The 22,637-nt window shown below is 45.7% G+C and overlaps 1 protein-coding gene across 1 annotated transcript in view; it reads right to left on the bottom strand.

Moving 5' to 3' along the window:
- Positions 1–19,481: 19,481 nt before the first annotated feature.
- LOC119268649 (ras-related protein Rab7-like) overlaps positions 19,482–22,637 on the bottom strand; it is a 3,747-nt gene continuing 591 nt past the window's right edge. The window contains exons 2-7 of the mRNA XM_037550323.1: positions 22,492–22,518; positions 22,012–22,111; positions 21,780–21,926; positions 20,630–20,710; positions 20,417–20,562; positions 19,482–19,854 (exon numbers count right to left, since the gene is read on the bottom strand). Coding sequence (XP_037406220.1) covers positions 19,791–19,854; positions 20,417–20,562; positions 20,630–20,710; positions 21,780–21,926; positions 22,012–22,111; positions 22,492–22,518 — 565 coding nt within the window. The 3' untranslated portion in view covers positions 19,482–19,790. The remainder of the gene's footprint in view (positions 19,855–20,416; positions 20,563–20,629; positions 20,711–21,779; positions 21,927–22,011; positions 22,112–22,491; positions 22,519–22,637) is intronic.

Below are 22,637 nucleotides of genomic sequence, written 5' to 3'. Positions count from 1 at the left end.
ATTGGTTCGCCGGTGATTGGCGCGGCCAGGACTGGGTTTGTTGCCAATATGGCTTTATTTCATCGAGTCCGGCCGTGGCGGCATCCGTCCACTCGAAGTGTTCGGTGCGCCGAAGGAGGCGATAGAGGGGTAGTGCCTTTTCTCCCAAGCGGGAGATGAAGCGGCTTAAAGCCGCCACGCATCCGGTTAATTTTTGTATTTGTTTAAGGTCCTTTGGGACATCCAAATGTGACAAAGCTCGGATCTTGGCTGGGTTTGCTTCAATTCCTCTACCGGATACAATGAAGCCCAAGAGCTTTCCGGCTGGAACGCCGAAGATGCATTTTTCTGGGTTGAGCTTGATGTCATATTGTCGGAGGTTATCGAATGTAAGCCTCAAGTCGTTTACTAGGGATTCGACATGTCTTGATTTGACGACCACATCATCCACATACGCCTCCACTGTTTTGCCGATCTAGTTTGCCAGACATGTCTGGATCATGCACTGATATGTTGCGCCGGCGTTTTTTAGCCTGAAAGGCATTGTGTTGAAGCAGAATGGGACGCATGGTGTGATGAATGTTGTTGCAGCTTGGTCTGATTCTGCCATCTTTATTTGATGGTAACCGGAGTATGCGTCGAGGAAACACAACGAGTCGTGTCCTGCGGTGGCATCGATAATTTGATCGATACGGGGGAGGGGGAAGGGATCCTTTGGGCAAGCCTTGTTAAGGTCTTTAAAATGGACACACAGGCGCCAGGATTTGTCCTTCTTTGGTACCATCACCAAGTTTGCTAGCCAGTCCGGATGTTTTATGTCTCTAATGAATCTGGCTTCCAATAGCTTGGCTAGCTCCTCTCCCATGGCCTGTCTCTTGGGTTCGGAAAAACACTGAAGGGCTTGTTTGACAGGTTTGAATCCTTTTAGGATATTTAAGCTGTGTTCGGCCAGCCTGCGTGGGATCCCTGGCATGTCTGAAGGGTGCCAGGCGAAAATATCCTAGTTCTCTCGTAGGAACTCTCGCAGTACGACGTCTACATCAGGGTTCAGTCGTGCCCCGATGGAAGCTGTTTTATTGGGGTCCGTTGGATGGACCTGGAATTTGACTATTTCATCAGCTGGCTTGAAGGATGTGGATTTGGATCTCTTATCGAGTATCACATCATCCCTATTAACCGTGGAGCGCAGCGCAGTCAGTTCCTCGGCCGCTAAGGCTTCGGATAGTACCTCAAGGGCTAATGCGGTCGTCTTGTTTTCGGCGCGGAGTGCTATGTCCGGATCACTAGCTAGAGTGATAATTCCATTCGGCCCGGGCATCTTAAGCTTCATGTACCCGTAATGGGGTATTGCTTGGAAGATTGTGAATGCTTCCCGCCCTAGTAAAGCGTGATGTCCGCTCTTAAACGGGGCCACCTAAAACGTGACTTCTTCGGACCTGTAATTATCCGGCGTGCCGAACACCACATCTAGTGTGATTTTTCCTGTGCAGCACACTTCCTGACTGGGGATTATTCCTCTAAAGGTTGTGCTGCTTCGCTCGATGCGGTTCCAGTCTATTTCCATTTTTTGAAGGGTTTCCTCATAAATGAGGTTCAGTCCGCTGCCTCCATCCATGAGCACCTTGGTGAGGCGAAAGACGTCCACTATGGGACTGAGGACCAATGCGGCTGGTGCTCGGGCTGTTCAGAATATAGGTTCATCACTTGCATTGAAGGTAATAGCAGTGTCGCTCCACGGATTTATTGTTGCAACTTGAAAGACTTCGGCGAGGGTGCGGAGTGTTCTTTTTCACATATTATTTGATGCGAAAGTCTCGAAGACTGTGAGAACGGTACTGGTGTCCTCAGGCTGGCTTTCTGCGGCCTCCAAAATTAAGAGGTCCTCGCCAATTTTGGCCACCTGTCGGAGTATCCAACATGCTCTAAGGCTGTGAGTTGGTGTGGCGTCCTCTGTACTATGAATTCTACAGGGTCCATCAAGCCACCTTTCCAGTACGGTTCCATGCCCTGTAGAGGGTTTTGGCTTTTTGGTGTTTATCCCGGGTGTCCTATGATGACGCACCCTCTTAGTTCGGACGGGATTACTATTCAAGGCTGGATTATCCCAAAATTCTATTTCGGTTTTCCAGGCACCTTCCATCGCACAGTATTTTTGTACTATGGACGCCAAGTCAGCGAAGCGTGTGATATCACGACGACTTACGGCGTTAAGGATTCCCTCGTCCGTGCAATTACTGCAGAAAATAGAGATTGCGTCTCCCTCGCGGCAATCCTTTATCCCGTTCATAACCAGGAGGAATCTGGCCCAGTAATGATGTACTGTTTCCTCGGGCCTCCGCCTGATTTGGGAGAGATCGCTTATGTTCGGGTGGGCGGGTGTCGTTGAATCTGAAACCTCACCCAACCCAAGATTCGGAGGCCGAAGAGTTTCCAAACTCTGAAGTTCGTATTCTTGGATGTTGTCCGACGAATCTAGCCCGTTGCCTGATCCTAAGCTCAGGTCCTGAGTTACATCCTCCTCTCCGCGGGTATCCGGCTTGGAGGAGTCGGGAATTCGGACGTAGCTAGTCCTTAAAATAGATGAAGGGTCGCCGCACTGCGCCTCTAGCACGGCAACGTGGTGGGTGACTTGGGGAGAGTTAATTTCTCTTAGATCGGGTTTAAGCCCAACCTAGTCGTAATCCGTAGCGACCCCCACGGCGGCGATGCGATCCAAGAGCTCGTTTACGGAAGAGAGCTCCATTGGATCTAGCTGCTCGACGAGCTTCGAGCTGACGTGTAGGTTGCTTTTGATGACCCGAGAGGTCACCGTCGGCGCAACAGCCGAACAGGTGGTCATGAGAAAACCACCTAGCCGGGGGGTTTGACCGACAGCCAAGGCTCCCTTAGCAACGGCGTAGTCTTTAAAGACGGGAGGAGGCATCCTTCCTGATTGTGACGGCACAGAGGAACTCTCAATGAAAGCACCAATGTCGGTGTCAAAACCGGCGGATCTCGGGTAGGGGGTCCCGAACTGTGCGTCTAGGCCGGATGGTAACAGGAGGCAGGGAACACTTTGTTTTACCCAGGTTCGGGCCCTCTCGATGGAGGTAATACCCTACTCCTGCTTGATTAATATTGATGATATGGGTAGTACAAGAGTAGATCTACCACGAGATCAAGGAGGCTAAACCCTAGAAGCTAGCCTATGGTATGATTGTTGTGTATGGAGTTGATTGCCTATGGACTATAGCCCTCCGGTTTATATAGACACCGGATAGGGTTAGGGTTACACAGAGTCGGTTACAATGGTAGGAGATCTTGAATATCCGCATCGCCAAGCTTGCCTTCCACGCCAAGGAAAGTCCCCTCCGGACACGAGATGAAGTCTTCAATCTTGTATCTTCATAGTCCATGAGTCCGGCTGAAGGTATAGTCCGGCTACCCGAACACCCCCTAATCCAGGACTTCCTCAACCTCCATAACCCGGAAATATTTCCTTAGTCCTCTAAGGATAATTTTGACCACTGTCTAGTGATCTACTCCTAGATCACTATTGTACTCCCTTGCCAAAAATCATGCTAAGGTATACAATAGGTCTGGTACACAACATAGCATACTTTATAGAACCTATGACTGAGGCATAGGGAATGACTTTTCATTCTCTTTCTATTTTCTGCCATGGTCGGGTTTTGAGTCTTTACTCAACTTCACACCTTGTAAAACAGGCAAGAACTCCTTCTTTGACTGTTCCATTTTGATCTACTTCAAAATCTTGTCAAGGCATGTACTCATTGAAAATATATCAAGCGTCTTGATCTATCTCTATAGATCTTGATGCTTAATATGTAAGTAGCTTTACCGAGGTCTTTCTTTGAAAAACTCCTTTCAAACACTCCTTTATGCCTTCTAGAAAATTCTACATTATTTCTGATCAACAATAGGTCATTCGCATACACTTATCAGAAATGTTGTAGTGCTCCCACTCAATTTCTTGCCAAACCACAAGTCTGTATAAAACCATATGTTTTGATCACTTTATAAAAGCATATATTCCAACTCCGAGATGCTTGCACCAGTCCATAGATGGATCGCTGGAGCTTGCTCACTTTGTTAGCACCTTTAGGATCGACAAAACCTTCTGGTTGCATCATATACAACTCTTCTTTAAGAAATCCATTAAGGAATGCAGTTTTGACATCCATTTGTCAGATTTCATTAAATGCGACAACTGCTAACATGATTCGGATAGACTTTTAAGCATCGATACGAGTGAAAAAATCTTATCGTAGTCAACACCTTGAACTTGTTGAAAACTTTTTGCGACAATTCGAGCTTTGTAGATAGTAACACTACTATCAGCATCCGTCTTCCTCTTGAAGATCCATTTATTCTTAATGACTCACCAATCATCGGGCAAGTTAATCAAAGTTCATACTTTGTTCTCATACATGGATCCCATCTCAGATTTCATGGCCTCAAGCCATTTTGCAGAATCTGGGCTCATCATTGCTTCCTCATAGTTCGCAGGTTCATCATGGTCTAGTAACATGATTTCCAAAACAGGATTACCGTACCACTCTGGTGCGTACCGTACTCTGGTTGACCTACGAGGTTCGGTAGTAACTTGATCTGAAGTTTCATGATCATCATCATTAGCTTCCTCACGAATTGGTGTAGGAATCACTGGAACTGATTTCTGTGATCAACTACTTTCCAATTCGGGAGAAGGTACAGTTACCTCATCAAGTTCTACTTTCCTCCTGCTCACTTCTTTCAAGAGAAACTCCTTCTCTAGAAAGGATTCATTCTTAGCAACAAACCTTCGGATCTCTTATAGAAGGTGTACCCAACTGTCTCCTTTGGGTATCCTATGAAGACGCACTTCTCCGATTTGGGTTTGAGCTTATCAGGATGAATTTTTTTCACATAAGCATCGCAACTCCAAACTTTAAGAAACGACAGCTTAAGTTTCTTGCCAAACTATAGTTCATCCGGTGTCGTCTCAACGGATTTAGATGGTGCCCTATTTAACATGAATGCAGCTGTCTCTAATGCATAACCCCAAAACGATAGTGGTAAATCGGTAAGAGACATCATAGATCGCACCATATCCAATAATGTACGATTACGACGTTCGGACACACCATTACGATGTGGTGTTCCAGGTGGCGTGAGTTGCAAAACTATTCCGCATTGTTTCAAATGAAGACCAAACACGTAACTCAAAATATTCTCCTCCATGATTAGATCATAGAAACTTTATTTTCTTGTTACGATGATTTTCCACTTCACTCTGAAATAATTTGAACTTTTCAAATGTTTCAGATTTATGTTTCATCAAGTAGATATGCCCATATCTGCTCAAATCATCTGTGAAGGTCAGAAAATAACGATACCTGCCGCGAGCCTCAACACTATCGGACTGCATACATCAGTATGTCTGATTTCCAACAAGTCTGTTGCTCGCTCCATTGTTCCAGAGAACAGAGTCTAAGTCATCTTGCCCATGAGGCATGGTTCGCAAGCATCAACTGATTTATAATCAAGTGATTTCAAAAACCCATCAGCATGGATTTTCTTCATGCGCTTTGCACCAATATGACCTAAACAGCAGTGCCACAAATAAGTTGCACTATCATTATTAACTTTGCATCTTTTGGCTTCAATATTATGAATATGTGTATCACTACGATTGAGATTCAATAAACCATTCACCTTGGGTGTATGACCATTGAAGGTTTTATTCATGTAAACAGAACAACAATTATTCTCTGACTTTAAATGAATAATCGTATTGCAATAAACATAATCAAATCATATTCATGCTTAACGCAAACACCAAATAACATTTATTTAGGTTCAACACTAATCTCAAAAGTATAGGGAGTGTGCGATAATGATCATATCAATCTTGGAACCACTTCCAACACATATCGTCACTTCACCCTTAACTAGTCTATGTTCATTCTGCAACTCCCGTTTCGAGTTAGTAATCTTAGCAACTGAACTAGTATCAAATACTGAGTGGTTTGCCATAAACACTAGTAAAGTACACATCAATAACATGTATATCAAATATACCTTTTGTTCACTTTGTCATCCTTCTTATCCGCCAAGTATCTAGGGTAGTTCCACTTCCGGTGACTATTTCCTTTGCAGTAGAAGCACTCAGTTTCAGGCTTGGGTCTAGCTTTGGGCTTCTTCATGGGAGTGGCAAATTGCTGGCCATTCTTCTTGAAGTTCCCTTTCTTTCCCTTGCCCTTTTAGTTGAAACTAGTGGTCTTGTCAACCATCAACACGTGATGCTTTTTCTTGATTTCTACCTTCGCCGATTTCAGCATCGCGAAGAGCTTTGGGAATTGTTTCTGTTATCCCTTGCATATTATAGTTCATCACGAAGTTCTAGTAACTTGGTGATAGTGACTAGAGAACTCTGTCAATCACTATCTTATCGGGAAGATTAACTCCACTTGATTCAAGTGATTGTAGTACTCAGACATTCTGAGCACATGCTCACTCGTTGAGCTATTCTCCTCCATCTTGTAGACAAAGTACTGTCAGAGGTCTCATACCTCTTGACATGGGCATGAGTATGAAATACCAATTTCAACTCTTAGAACATCGTATATGTTCCGTGGTGTTCAAAACATTTTTGAAGTCCCGGTTCTAAGCCGTAAAGCATGGTGCACTAAACTATCAAGTAGTCATCATACCGAGCTTGTCAGAACGTTCATAATGTCCGCATCTGCTCCTGCAATAGTTCTGTCACCTAGCAGTGCATTATGGACATAATTTTCTGTGCAGCAATGAGGATAAACCTCAGATCATGGACCTAGTCCGTATCATTGCTACTATCATCTTTCAACATAGTATTTCTCTAGGAACATATCAAAAAAATAAACGGGGACGCTATACGCGAGCAATTGATCTACAACATAGATATGCAAACACTATCAGGACTAAGTTCATGATAAATTAAAGGTCAATTAATCATATTACTTAAGAACTCCCACTTAGATAGACATCCCTCTAGTCATCTAAATGATCACATGATCCAAATCAACTAAACTATGTCCGATCATCACGTGAGATGGGGTAGTTTTTAGTGGTGAACATCACTATGTTGATCGTATCTACTATATGATTCACGCTCGACCTTTTGGTCTCCAGTGTTCCGAGGCCATATCTGCATATGCTAGGCTCGTCAAGTTTAACCTGAGTATTCCGCGTGTGCAAAACTGACTTCACCTGTTGTATGTGAACGTAGAGCTTATCACACCCGATCATCACGTGGTGTCTCGGCACGACGAACTGTCGCAACGGTGCATACTCAGGGAGAACACTTATACCTTGAAATTTAGTGAGAGATCATCTTATAATGTTGCCGCCGAAAGATGCATAAAGGATAAATATCACATGCAATCAAAATATGTGACATGATATGGCCATGATCATCTTGCGCCTTTAATCTCCATCTCCAAAGTACCGTCATGATCTCTATTGTCACCGGCATGACACCATGATCTCCATCATCTTGATCTCTATCAATGTGTCATCACATGGTCGTCTCGCCAACTATTGCTCTTCCAACAATTGCTATCGCATAGCGATAAAGTAAAGCAATTATTTGGCACTTGCATCTTATGCAATAAAGAGAAAATCATAAGGCTTCTGCCAGTTGCCGATAACTTCAACAAAAACATGATCATCTCATACAACAAATTATATCTCATCACGTCTTGACCATATCATATCACAACAAGCCCTGCAAAAACAAGTTAGACGTCCTCTACTTTGTTGTTGCAAGTTTTACGTGGCTGCTACGGGCTGAGCCAGAACTGTTCTTACCTACACATCAAAAACCACAACGCGGTATAGTGATTGCCATTTGATCTTCAGAAAGAACCATGTTCATTGAATCTGATTCAACTAATGTTGGAGAAACTGACACCCACCAGCCACCTGTGTGTGAAGCACGTCGGTAGAACCAGTCTCGCGTAAGCGTACGCGTAATGTCGGTCTGAACAGTTGTGTCAAGAATCAACTAGTGACGGCAAGAAATATGTATATACCCACGCCCACAACTCCTTTGTGTTCTGCTCGTGCATATAACATCTATGAATAAACTTGGCTCGGATGCCACTGTTGGGGAACACAGTAATTTCAAAAAAAAATCCTACGCACACGTAAGATCATGGTGATGCATAGCAATGAGAGGGGAGAGTGTCGTCCACGTACCTCGTAAACCGTAAGCGGAAGCGTTATGACAACGTGGTTGATGTAGTTGTACGTCATCACGATCGACCGATCCTAGTACCGAACATACGACACCTCCGCGATCTGCACACGTTCAGCTAGTGACGTCCCACGAACTCACGATCCAGTAGAGCTTCGAGGGAGAGTTCTGTCAGCACGACGGCGTGATGACGGTGTTGATGAAGCTACCAACGCAGGGCTTCGCCTAAGCACCGCTACGATATGACCGAGGTGGATTATGGTGGAGGGGGGCACCGCACACGGCTAAAAGATCAAAGATCAATATGTGTGTCTATGGGGTGCCCCGCTCCCCCGTATATAAAGGAGTGGAGGAGGGGGAGGGCCGGCCCTCTCTATGGCGCGCCCTAGGGGAGTCCTACTCCCTCCGGGAGTAGGATTCCCCCCTTCCAAGTAGGAGTAGGAGAGGAAGGAAGGAGGAGAGAGGGAGGAAGGAAAGGGGGGCCGGCCCCCTTCCCAATTCGGATTGGGCTTGGGGGGCGCACCTCCCTCTTTTCCCTTCCTTCTCCTCTATTCCACTAAGGCCCAATAAGGCCCATATACTCCCCGGTGAATTCCCGTAACTCTGTGGTACTTCGATAAATACCCAAACCACTCAGAACCTTTCCGATGTCCGAAATATAGCCTTCCAATATATCGATCTTTACGTCTCGAACATTTTGAGACTCCTCGTCATTTCCCTGGTCTCATCCGGGACTCAACAACCTTTGGTACATCAAAACACATAAACTCATAATACCGATCATCACTGAACGTTAAGTGTGCGGACCCTACGGGTTCGAGAACTATGTAGACATGACTGAGACTCATCTCCGGTCAATAACCAATAGCGGAACCTGGATGCTCATATTGGCTCCTACATATTCTACGAAGATCTTTATCGGTCAAACCGCATAACAACATACGTTGTTCCCTTTGTCATCGGTATGTTACTTGCCCGAGATTCGATCGTTGGTATCTTAATACCTAGTTCAATATCGTTACCGGCAAGTCTCTTTACTTGTTCCGTAATGCACCATTCCACAACTAACTCATTAGTCACATTGCTTGCAAGGATTATAATGATGTGCATTACCGAGAGGGCCCAGAGATACCTCTCCGACAATCAGAGTGACAAATCCTAATCTCGATCTATGCCAACTCAACAAGTACCATCGAAGACACCTATAGAGCACCTTTATAATCATCCAGTTACGTTGTGACGTTTGGTAGCACACAAAGTGTTCCTCCTGTATTCGGGAGTTGCATAATCTCATAGTCAGAGGAACATGTATAAGTCATGAAGAAAGTAGTAGCAACAAACTAAACGATCATCGTGCTAAGCTAACGGAATGGGTCAAGTCAATCACATCATTCTCCAATGATGTGATCCCGTTAATCAAATAAAAACTCATGTCTATGGCTAGGAAACTTAACCATCTTTGATTCAACGAGATAGTCAAGTAGAGGCATACTAGTGACACTCTGTTTGTCTATGTATTCACACATGTACTAAGTTTCCGGTTAATACAATTCTAGCATCAATAATAAACATTTATCATGATATAAGGAAATAGATAATAACTTTATTATTTCCTCTAGGGCATATTTCCTTCAAAGAGTGCTTTTCTTAATGGTCCCATTAATGACTTGGTGTATGTCAAGCAACCCCCCGGGTTCAAGGATCCCTATTTTCCCGATCATACCCCTTACCGAGTTGTTGCAAGATCACGGTTTTGAAATTGGGAAAATCGGACCCACTCTTTTTACCAAGAAGGTCAAAGGGGAGTTGTTTGTGTGCCAACTATATGTTGATGATATTAACTTTGGTTCCCCTAACAAAGCTTTCAATGAGGAATTTGCCGCACTCATGACCTGTAAGTTTAAGATGTCCATGATGGGAGAATTGAAGTTCTTTCTCGGGTTCGAAGTCAAGCAATGGAGAGAAGGAACCTTCATCAACCAATCCAAATACACTCAAGACATGCTCAAGAGATTCAAGCTCAATGATGTCAAGCCGGCTTCCACTCCAATGCCTGTCAAATGCCAACTTGACTTAGATCCCAATGGTAAAGCGGTGGATCAAAAGGTATATCGCTCCATGATTGGCTCCTTGTTTTACCTTTGTGCATCTAGACCGGATATCATGTTGAGTGTGGGAATTTGTGCACGGTTTCAAGCCGCACCTAAGGAAAGCCACTTTGTGGCGGTCAAGCGAATCTTTTGATATTTGGCTCATACCCCAAACTTTGGCTTATGGTACCCAAGAGGAGCAAACTTCAAACTTGTAGGTTATTCGGACTCCGATTGGGCGGGAGACAAAGTGGATAGGAAGTCCACTTCTGGAGGATGCCAATTTCTTGGTTGCTCTTTGGTGAGTTGGTCTTCCAAGAAGCAAAGTTGTGTGTATCTCTCGTCCATCGAGGCGGAGTACGTGGCCATCGGTAGTTGTTGTGCACAACTTCTTTGGATGAGGCAAACTTTAAAGGATTACGGTGTCATTTGTGACAAAGTGCCTATTTGGTGTGACAATGAAAGTGCCATCAAGATTTCTCTCAACCCGGGTCAACATTTCAAGACGAAGCATATTTCGATTCGGTATCACTTCATCCGGGATCACATTAGGCGAGGGGAGATCGAGCTCAACTATGTCAACACTCATGATAATCTTGCAGATATTTTCACGAAGCCTTTGGATGAAGCAAGATTTCGCGAGTAAAGACATGAGCTAAATATCATTGATTCGAGCAATGTTGTTCTCTCAATGAACTCTCCCTCCCCCCATTATGCATAAATTGATCAAGTCTTTCACATTAGACATTTTGATGGTACTTGTGCTTCAAAGACGAGTTTTGGTCATGGGCCCAAGGTTAAAATCTTTGCGGCACCATACCTCTTGACTCATACATAGGTAGCCTCGGCCACCGCCCTCTCTTGAAGAGGTGTGTGTTTCTTGTCCTCTCGCTAGTGTTCTCGTTGCTGTGTTTTGGTTCCCTCTTCTTGCCTTTTGTTTTTTCCCTTCTTTTTCAGCTAGCTGTGTGGTGTCTAGTCGTTGGGTCTTGCTGGGCGGTACTGCCGCTGGTGGTGCGCGGTACTACCGCTTATGTTGATAAGCGGTACTACCGCCCACCCGAGCGGTACTCCCGTTGAGGGGCGGGACCAGGGAGTTATGTCGGGGCAGGGGGAGGTTTCGTCTCCCCCATACCCATTCGCACCGCCCCCTCGTTCTTCTTCGTCTCTCTAGCGTCGACTCGCCGCGGGAGGGCTCCGGCTGGCCGCCGTCTCCGGGCCGTCCCTCTCCATTTCCTTCGGTGGAGTCGATCCCCACCCCGTCCTCTTGGCATGGATGCCGGTATTGCCCCCGTTCCTCCTCTCCTTTTGTCTAGATTTCAGATCTAGTGTCTTAGCGGCAATAGTGGTTGCATCTCTTGATTTTTGGCTAAATCTAGGCTTGAGTAGGTTGGAGAAGGCGACTAGACTTTTGGGATTGATAACTGCTAGGAGTATTTTCGAATTTGGCAGTCCGGTAGTGCCGGATTTGACCATGGCAGTAGGGAACCGCCGTTTCCCCGTCTTGAGCGGTAGTACCGCTCCACTGGGAGCGGTACTACCGCTAGGGCGGTACTACCGCTTATGGATCGCGGTACTACCGTTGTTTGCCCAATTCCATTATGTACCTGCCATTTTTTTGATCTCTTTTGATGTGTTTGGTGGCTTATGCTCGTTATTTCTGGTTGTTCTGTGTGTCTGTGTGTTTGGTTCCAGGTGATGGTCCTTCTGAGCAGCATGCGTGCCGTGCCAACCCTGGGCGTGCAACTTCCAAGCGCTACCGCACCTCTGAGACAACAGCGGCCTCATCAAGTGTTCCGCCTCCGCCTCAAATGAAGAAGATGAGTGCGTCCAAGCCCAAGCCAAGGACCAAGTCTGTGACAGATATGTCTGCCAAGGAATTTTGGGAAAAGCGTCGGCGCAACCCCTATGAGGTCGCTTAAGAACCCGCCTTGGTCAGCCGCCCGTTCTGGAACCGTTTTCAGTATGCCTTCTACTTTGATGCGATCAAAGCCAAGAATAATCTTTTTGTTGATGTTCGCTCCATCGACGTTGTCTTTATGGAGAAGGATCCTGACTACTTTGGGGAGGCTCTCCAGATGTGCTCTCAGTTGAACATCCTCAGGATCGTGTAGTTCAACAAGGACTTTGATGCAGATTTGGTGGCTCAATTTTATGCCACCGTACATCTTGGAACAGATGAGGGCGCGACTCTGACTTGGATGACAAATGGCAGGATGCTTTCTGTCAAGTGGAAGGCCTTCATGGAGCTTCTTGGAATTGAGGATCAAGGTCTTGAGAACCCAGTTGGCTTTCTCCCTCATCGCAATGCAACTTCCACTCACAAGCAATCTCTCTGGCCATACTGTACCTTGAAGATTAACCCAGTGACTCAGAAGGAGACCTATGAGCTGCCAACATTTCTGGATATTCTCCATCGCATCTTCAGGGAGACCCTCTTCCCTCGCATTGACAACTTGGATATGGTACACACTTTTCTTGTGGATATGCTTCTTTTCTGTCAACATGAGAAGAAAGAAAACACTAGAGACTCTTTGGATATCTCTCATGTCATGTGGCCTGAGTTGGTTTCCGCCATCTCTGAGCGCAAGTGCCCTATCTATGGACCATTTATCATGTTGCTCATTGAGAAGGCCTAGGAGCGTGTGCATCCTAAGGTGGTGCTGTAGACTGGGGATCTAGTTTCTCATGAGATCAAGCGTCTAAGGAAGAAGGAGAATTGGGGCACCGCAGCTCCGAGTTCTGGCGTTCCGCCTGGAGCTGCTGACATGGAGACCGAGGCTGATGCTGATGATGACGATGACTATGAGCCATCTGGAGCAGAGCCCTCTTGGGCAAAGAAGCTCAAGCGCAACATGAAGAAACTCTTCTGCATGGAGTCTCACGGTCAGTGCATGACTCATGTTGCTGAGTAGCAGGCCAGGAGTCGTCACAAGGAGCTCATGCGTCAGTTGGGTGCGACCATTGCCAGTGGTTCTAAGGGCAAGATCACTGATGAGGAGGACTGGATTCAGCAGCACTGTCCATGGACCGATTCAGACACCGAGCAGTTTCCGCCTGAGGATGGTAGTGCACACGATCCCTCCAGGATGTGATGATAGAGCCCCTCAGTTTGCTATCACCTGGAGCCTTAGCAACGCTCTTTGCCTTTTTGGTGTCTTGATGCCAAAGGGGGAGAGAGCTTAGGGATTTGTCATTGTCGAGTTGCGAGCGTGTGTTTGTGTGGCGTGTTTGCCTTGCCTGTCTTTCTCGCAAACTCTTTTCTCGTGTTGAACCTTGCTTGCGTTGGTTTGGTTGTGCTTGTGAGACTTATCTATCATATGGTGTAAGACATATGCACTCTACCACATCTTATTGAGCTTATGTTATCTTGTGATATTTATGTTATGCTCATATTTACTATCTTGCTTAGTGTTAGCCTTATTGTTGTAAGATATGCATTGTCTATAAAATATAGGGAGAGTGTTGATCCTAGTATGTGCGCCGTGCAATCCAAAGCACTTATCTAGATAACACACATCTAGGGGGAGCCCGTCTATATTTTAGAGATGTGGGGTTTGCTTATGTCCTATATTTTCCCCTTTGTGCAAATCCCGTATTGTCATCAATCCACCAAAAGGGGGAGATTGTAAGGGCATATTTATCCCTAAGGTGTTTTGGTGATTGATGACAATGCTTTTGCGGACTAATCGTGTGCCTTGAGTATTTCAGACGTTTCATCACTAGGCACAAGACGGCTTTTGTCCCCCTCGAAGACTATTGAAGACGGCGTTTGTCTACGTTTCTTTTCGGTGGGTTTGAGTCGTAGGAAAGCCGTACTATTAAGAGGGGGTCCGCATTGGTGAGGCTAGGGTGGAATCAACACGTACACATCCCTTGTGCACCCTCTGAGTTTTTCCATTTCGTTGAAGGCTCCCTTGCTGCCTTCTCCCTGTGGTCTGGTCCTAGCGGTAGTACCGCTGCGGCTCCGTGCTCCTACCGCCTCGACTCGAGGTTTCTCCTTTCGTGTTGGGTTTTGCAGCACTAATTGCGGCAGTAGGGGCGATAGTACCGCTCTTAGGCAGTAGTACCGTTCTTACCACCGCGGTAGTACCGCCCTGGGTCCAGGTCCTGCTCTGGTTCCCGCTCCCGTCCTTCTGCGCGGCAGTACCGCTGGCCACAGCGGTAGTATCGCCCACCCCTGCGGTAGTACCGCCCTGTGCGGGGCTGAGCGAGGATAACGGTTGGTTTGTCTCCCCCCCCCCCTTATAAAAGGAGGTCTTCTTCTCCAAGTTGACCTACCTCTTTTCCCAAGCTCCATTGTTGCTCCAAAGCTCATTTTCGCCCGATCTCTCTCCCTACCCAATCAAACTTGTTGATTTTCTAGGGATTGGTTGAGAAGGCCCAGATCTACACTTTCACAAGAGAAATTTGATTCCCCCCACTCATCCCTTGCGGATCTTGTTACTCTTGGGTGTTTGAGCACCTAGATGGTTGAGGTCACCTCGGAGCCATATTCCACTATGGTGAAGCTCCGTGGTTCGTTGGGAGCCTCCAATTCGGTTGTGGAGAGAGCCCCAACCTTGTTTGTAAAGGTCCGGCCGCCGCCTCCAAGGGCACCAATAGTGGAATCACGGCATCTCGCATTGTGTGAGGGCGTGAGGAGAATACGATGGCCCTAGTGGCTTCTTGGGGAGCATTGTGCCTCCACACCGCACCAACGGAGACGTACTTCCCCTCAAAAGGAAGGAACTTCGGTAACACATCCTCATCTTCATCGGCTCCACTCTTGGTTATCTCGTGCCTTTACTTGTGCAATCTTTTTGTGTTGTATCCTTAGCTTGCTTGTGTACTTTTTGTTGTTGCATCATATAGGTTGCTCACCTCTCGTTGCATATCTAGACAACCTACTTTGATGCAAAGTTTAAATTGGTAAAGAAAAGTTAAAAAATTGTTAGTTGCCTATTCACCCCCTCCCCTCCCCCTCTAGTCAACTATATCAATCCTTTCACACATCACTATAAGCCTTGCAAGAAATGTGACTAATGAGTTAGTTACGGGATGATGCATTACGGAATGAGTAAAGAGACTTGCCAGTAATGAGATTGAACTAGGTATGAGGATACCGACGATCGAATCTCGGGCAAGTAACATACTGATGACAAAGGGAATGACGTATGTTGTTATGCGGTTTGACCGATAAATATCTTTGTAGAATATGTGGGAGCCAATATGAGCATCCAGGTTCCGCTATTGGTTATTGACCACAGAGGTGTCTCGGTCATGTCTACATAGTTCTCGAACTCGTAGGGTCCGCACGCTTAACATTCGATGACGATTTTATATTGTATGAGTTATGTGATTTGATGACCGGATGCTATTCGGAGTCCCGGGTGAGATCATGGACATGACGAGGTGTCTCAAAATGGTCGAGAGGTAAAGATTCATATATAGGACGATAGTATTTGAACACCGCAAGTGTTCCGGGGGTATCGGGTACGTATCGGGTCACAGGAAAGGGGTTCCGGGCACCCCCGGCCAAGATATGGGCCTTATTGGGCCTAGGGCGGGACAGACCAGCCCCTAGTGGGCTGGTGCGCCCCATACATGGCCGAATAGGGGGGAGGAAAGGGAGAGAAGAGAAAGGAAGGGGGCCAATTCGGCATCCCCTTTCCTTCTCTCCCCCCTCCTCTTTCCTTCTCCCTCCGAAAAACATGGAAAGGAGGGAGGCCGAATAGGATTAGGCCCCAAGTAGGATTCCTACTACTTGGGGCGCGCCTCCTGCTGCTCCCTCCCCCTCCCACCTATATATATGTGGGGGGCACCGCTAGAACACACACCAAGTCTTCTCTTAGCCGTGTGCGGTGCCCCCTCCACAGTTACGCACCTCGGTCATATCATCGTAGTGCTTAGTCGAAGCACTGCGCCGGTAACTTCATCATCACCGTCGCCATGCCGTCGTGCTGACGGAACTCTCCCTCGTCCTCAACTGGATCAAGAGCTCGAGGGACGTCATCGTGTTGAACGTGTGCTGAACACGGAGGTGTCGTACCTACGGTGCTTGGATCGGTTGGATCGCGAAGATGTTCGACTACATCAACCGCGTTACTAAACGCTTCCAATTTCGGTCTACGAGGGTACGTGGACACACTCTCCCCTCTCGTTGCTATGCATCTCCTAAATAGATCTTGCGTGATCGTAGGAAAATTATTGAAATAATGCGTTCCCCAACAGTTGAACTGTGTGAATTTTGCCTGTTTGATGATCTTTTGATGATGTTTATTTGAATTGTATCCGTTTCGCATCGGTTTATATGTCCGTTTTCTGTCGATTTTGATCATTAGGTGATATACGTACTACATTTGATGAATTTGTATGGATATAGGGTGCCGAATATGAGATACGTGATTGTAGGTGCGTGAATTTAGGGACTGCCCGGTCACTGTCCACGGACACATCGGACGCGTCCAAGGAGTATAGGGTGCCGGATTTCGCAGGTCCGAATGTAGATGCTCTATGGAACAAACCATGCATGCAGATGCAGCAGCACGAGCATTGAAAATGGAGTGCTTCTCGGCATCCGGGGTAGGTCGAGGGAACTAAAGGAAAACCGGACGTTGATGCCATCCCATCCAAGCACGAGAAAGCATCGATAGCCACGATAGTCAAAAAAGAGAAGAAACGCACTTGCCCTTGAGGAACCACCAAGGTGATCCAGAGGTCCACTTTCACTGGGTCTGGAGTGAAGCAAGTTAGTGGCTGCTCGGCTCCCGTAAAGAGGACAAGCACCGGAACTACTACAAAGTGTAATAAGTAGGAGTAGATTCTTTAGAAGAGGCAGGAGAAGTTTCAATATGTGGCTCGTGTTTTTTTGGTCTACATGCCACTACCTTTCTTTCTTTCTTTCTGTGTACTACGGAGTAGTTTTCTCCTCGCCGGCGCCCCGGAATAGTCTCCGTCGCGGTCCAAGCACGTGGGCATGCACTTGAGAAGGGCCTCACTCGGTTCAAATTCTGGATCCAGCCCAATCCATTGCACGCTGTTTTTGTACATAGGTACGTACCTTTCGTCAAAGATTTTGTTTCCCCAATTCTGTACTCCCTCCGTTTTAAATATAAGTCTTTTTAGAGATTTTAATATAGACTACGTATAAAAAAGTATATAGACTACGTACAAAGCAAAATAAGTGAAACTATATAAAAAGGGTTTATATACATCTGTATGTAGTTCATATTTAAAACCTTTAAAAAAACTTATATTTAAAAACGAAGAGAGTAGTTTTTTTTTCTTGTCTGCATTCTATGTTTACCCTCGTAATGTTTCGTCGTTGTACATGCCATGCATGGTCTCACGCCCATGTGTGGCAGGCAGAGTGCGGGAGGTGAAGCGTGGTGGCAACGTGCAAAGAAAAAAGGTGTTCCTGGGAGGATACGTCCATGGAGTTGGGGACGAAGATTCTCACCGAAACGTCAAAAGCCAATAGTCCACTAGCTAGCTAGCGTTTCTGAACCTTCTAGCCACCAGGTCAGCAGGATCCGGGAAGACGGCATGGTATATAAGCTCGTGCGGATCCACGAGACATTATCTGCGACATCGATCGACTGTGACCCCCACCGACGTCAACCATACCTGCCAGGACCAGCAGGGAAAGGTCCTTGCACTATGGTTTCCCAGCAAAGATTGCTTCGCCATCGAGTTTTGGACCAAGTAATTATGCAGCAAATAGATAGAAAAAGAACTACATCGGCAGCTCAAGGTGGATGAGAGCAAGTAGATACTCCCTCCGTCCCATAAATTATGTGCTAGTGTCAATAACGCACTTATATTATGGAACGGAGGAAGAAGTTCTGAGTATCATGGGCCAAAACAAAGCTAAAGTCGCAAAAAAAAAAGGAAAAGCACGAGCTGGTAGGGCTTATTAGTCGGAAAAGGCTTATCTTCTACCGGCCGATTGCACGCGTCCGTCCGCCGGCTCCGTGGCCGTTTGCTCGTGTGTTGATCAGACGGTCGACAGTGTCCCCACGTCCGTCGAAGCCGCATCTGTTTTCCTGCAACTCATCTGTTGTTTCAAGACAGTCATTCCTGCAACTGGGTAACAGTACGGGGTTTCGGGGCTCATCTGGAAACCGCGTCTGTTTTCCTGCAACTCACATGTTGTTTCAAGACAGTGATTCCTGTAATTGGGTAACAGTAGGAGGTCTCGGGGCTCGTCTAGATTAGAGGGCGAGGGGCTGGATTTGGGAGCCGGCGGACGGGTGCGGCGGCGCAAGGCATTGGGCCACCAGGCCTTATCCATCGCGGTGGCGACGACGACTTGCTTGGGATCGGCGGTGGCCGGCAACGACTCAAGCGGCTACGATTCAGAGATCGGCGGTTTCTGCAACAAAGATCTTGTTTCAGAAATAAAAAACGATTCGGTGGTGAAGTTTTTTTTTCAGCAACAGGGTCTAGTTTTAGAAACTTTCTGCAACACAGGTCTTGTTTCGAAAAAAAATGGTTCGGCAACGAAGTTTTTTTTCTTCTGCAACATGGGTCTTGCCTCAGAAGCATAGCCCCGGTTGCAGAAAGTGTTGGAGGAGCACACGATGTTAGAGCGGACGAGGCCAAGCATTGCAAGACGACGCATGTTTCAGAAAACATTGCTTCAGTTACAGAAATCGTCAAAGGAGTGCCCAGCGTGGGAGCTCATCACCGTCATGCTGAAGTAGAGGCCACGGCTGTTCTCGAAGCAGGCCCCCTCGGTGAGCTCGATTTAGTCAAATCTAACCATGATGCACCATAGTGTTGCGAAAACTTCAATTTAGTTCCTGCACGCCGGTGGGCTGATTTTGCGGTGGATTGACGGCGACGCCATGCGAGGCGCAACTCTTTCAGGGCCAGGGGCAATAGTGTTGTTTCCGCAACAAAGCATTTGTTACGGAAAATAACGAGTGGGCATACGGGACATAGACACTACATCCAACGGCCGTCGAGGCGAGCAGATAGAATCTAAACATCGGCCGGTGAAAGCTTAGCGTCACCCTATCTCGAAAGGCACTCGGGGTCAGGGGAGCGTACCATTTGCGGAGGGCACACGCAGAACAAAATTGTAAGACAATGTTGCTGCTCCTTAAACAAAGAAATAAGTATTCATAATGCTGAGTATTTCAAATTTTCAACCGAGCAAAATATTCACAAACATTTAGAAGAATTATGCCCACCTCGACCAAAATCAACGCTTTGGAGATCAATAAGTTACAGCTGCATGAATATAATCGAGGCTTAGGCCATATATATCCCAAATTGTATCAGTAGTACCATTGTGCACTCTTATTGCCGACTCAAGAAACAGGGCGGGCTGCTCATCGGTACTCCATGAACCGAAACCATAGTTGCTAACTATCTTACAGGGGTTACAAAAGTGAATTGAGTGGCTGCATAGCCACCCTAGTGTACATTGTCAACTCAAAAGGAATGCCCAGCATCACTTAAAAAGAATAATAACACACACAGTAGGCAAAATCTGGAAGGACAAAGACAGCTAATCGCTAGCATGCACACCCGCCTCTCTGTTCAGTCTCGGGGACAGGATCTGCAACTGTTTGGAAGTAGCTGAACGGCAGAAAAGAGGAGGTTGTGAGCAACCAAAAATACAACATTAATAGGTGTAAACAGCTCTTCTATCTTTGTTGAACCTAGTTAGAGGTACCCTAATAAACACAAGCTAATTGTTAGATTTCAAAGAGTTGCATTTTTTCTTGTCGTGACGTGACATCTTAGGAGCAATCTCCTGTACAGAGGTTCAGCACATCAATAACTCAAAAGATCAACAAAACAGAGTTTCCTTAAGAGCTGTCATGCACATTGATAGTCTTAGCGTTTGCAAAAACAAAGTTAGAAGTACTGGACAAGTATGAACAGAAGCTTAAATTCATACTAAAAATCTTAACTTTGTCAGAAGCCTTACACAGGACATCTAAACAATTGTCTAAATAAAAATCCTCCATAGAGGATATATAACAGAATGCAGCTATCCAAGCAGGTTGTGTATGGACTTCCAGTTTAAGATGACAGAATATTCAAGAAAAATAGAAATCATGAATACCCAAGATAAGCTTAATCCATGTTAAACAAAACCTTACTGACAAAAAATGATGCAAGTAAGCTGACTCACATGTCCTGATCACGCTCATGCTCTAGAGCAAGCTTTGCAACAGACAAAAATGCTTCATCGACGTTGTAGTCTTCTTTTGCAGAAGTTTCATAATAAGGAATGTTCCCTTTTGAAGAACACCAATCCATTGCTTTTTTCTCAGAAACCTGTGTGAAAATTAGTCAGTGGTGCATCTAGAGACAGTTGTACGTTATATTTGCAACAAAAACTGACCACTCTGCTTTTGCCACCATCTACGTCAATCTTGTTCCCAAGTAGGATGAATGGGAATGTTTTGGGATCTGAGGGGCTAGCCTAAAAATCAAATGGAAAATAGACATGTCAATTAAATTTATCAAGACGCTACAAGCACTACAAGAGATATAATTGATAGTATGGCAAATCTGTTTGTATGATTAAACATATGCCCGGACATTAAAAAACACAAAGTTAACCTGATAGCCCACCAAACAAAATACAGAAATCAATTAAAGGGCTTCACATAAAAATCAAAATACCCAAAAAAATCTGCATCAACCAACATTGTCAGCAACAAATGTACTCTATAAATAATATATTCTGTTCCAATATTATGCACATCCAGATATTTATATATATGCTTGGAGAAGTAACATAAGATCTTAATAACAATATAAATGACCTTGCTACATACACCAGAATTATCAACAGCCGTAACAGTAAGCAAAACTAAATAAGTCTAGATTGTGTATCAAGCACTAATAAACTTGAAGTGACCGTTCACCTTGCCGGAATTTACATCAATGCCATGACATATGCATCTTCAAGGCAAAAGGCAGTGGCAGAGCTTCAACGAGATTTGAGACGGTGCTAAATGAGCTTTGAACAAAGTTGAGGACCCAAAATAGTGTAAATATAAGTGCTAATCTGAAGAACTCCTTTTTGCTGTTGGGGAGTGGCCCCCTAACTAAGCTCCGCCACTGGCAAAAGGTTAGGTATTGATACGCTTTCATTGCTCAATTGCAGTTCTAGAGATGTTGACGGTGCCTGTGCAGCTTTAATAAATTGCCAGTTTGCATAGTGAAACTGCTGAAGTATGAAAGTTGGCAAGGTAACTTAATATGTCATCATAGCAAACCATAACTGCACCTATATGAGTAGTTTATTAGCTTATAGGCCTTTATTGCTCTTAAAGAACACATAGGGAAAAAAGATACTCCAGCATGCTCGGATCTGATGGAGTACTATGTTGGCATGCTGAAGCCTTAGAAACATAATGGCAGCATCATATCAAGCTGTCATCTCATAAGAACAATGTTGGAACAACAAGTGATGAATTGCTCTACATTGTATATCTACAACCATGATCAGGCATCAAATGACATGCAAGATAAAATAATCTTACCTGATTGAGGAACTCATCATGCCATGTGTTGAGCGTATCAAATGACTTGTTAACATTGACATCATAAACAAGCACACAGCAATCTGCCCCTCTGTAGAATGCGACACCAAGACTCTGGAATCTCTCCTGCCCGGCCGTGTCCCAGATCTAGAAACAGAGCAACCCCAGATGTGATTACAACAGCAGCCCATTTCTTCACTGTGAAAGAGCTGCAACTAGGCATTCCACTCACCTGCAATGTGACAAGCCTGTCTTCAATGAGGACCTCCTTAGTGACGAAATCCGCACCAATGGTAGCTTTGTACTGCTGACTAAACTTGTTGTGAACATATCTAAATAGAGTCAAGCATATCAAAGCCCACAGAGTACAAAAATGAGGCTAACATTCCAGAGCATATACATGGGCGTCCTTCTTCCAATTCCATCTTTGTTAAATTGAATCATTATCCTCACAAACACATGCACCAGAGGGGATTTTCAGCACAAAATTCATGTTCAGAAGCTGGGGTTTGCTGCCAAATGCGTTCTTGCAGCTAAATGGGTCAAACGCTTGCGAGTAAAAGGCACAAATTTGGCACATGGTCAGGCACCGGTGCGTCAATTGCTTAGAGCGAGCAAAAACGAGAAAAATACAGCAGAGCACGGATGAATCCGGCAGCGGTTAAACGATGGCGGAGCAAATGCGGTCCATTAGGGGTCAATGCTAGGATACTGGTTCATGAGCGACGTCTTCCCGACCCTGCACAGGAGGACCAAATCAGACAAGCACGGGGATTACAGCCACAGCCACAGCCACATCCAAATCGAGCCCCCCACCCACCCGAAAGAGAAAAACTGAAAATTTCGCAGAAATTAGTG

Source organism: Triticum dicoccoides, chromosome 3A (assembly GCF_002162155.2).
Source record: "Triticum dicoccoides isolate Atlit2015 ecotype Zavitan chromosome 3A, WEW_v2.0, whole genome shotgun sequence".
Classification (NCBI taxonomy): domain Eukaryota; kingdom Viridiplantae; phylum Streptophyta; class Magnoliopsida; order Poales; family Poaceae; genus Triticum; species Triticum dicoccoides.
The sequence above is the reverse complement of the archived record's forward strand: the minus strand, read 5'-3'. Positions and strand labels throughout refer to the sequence as shown.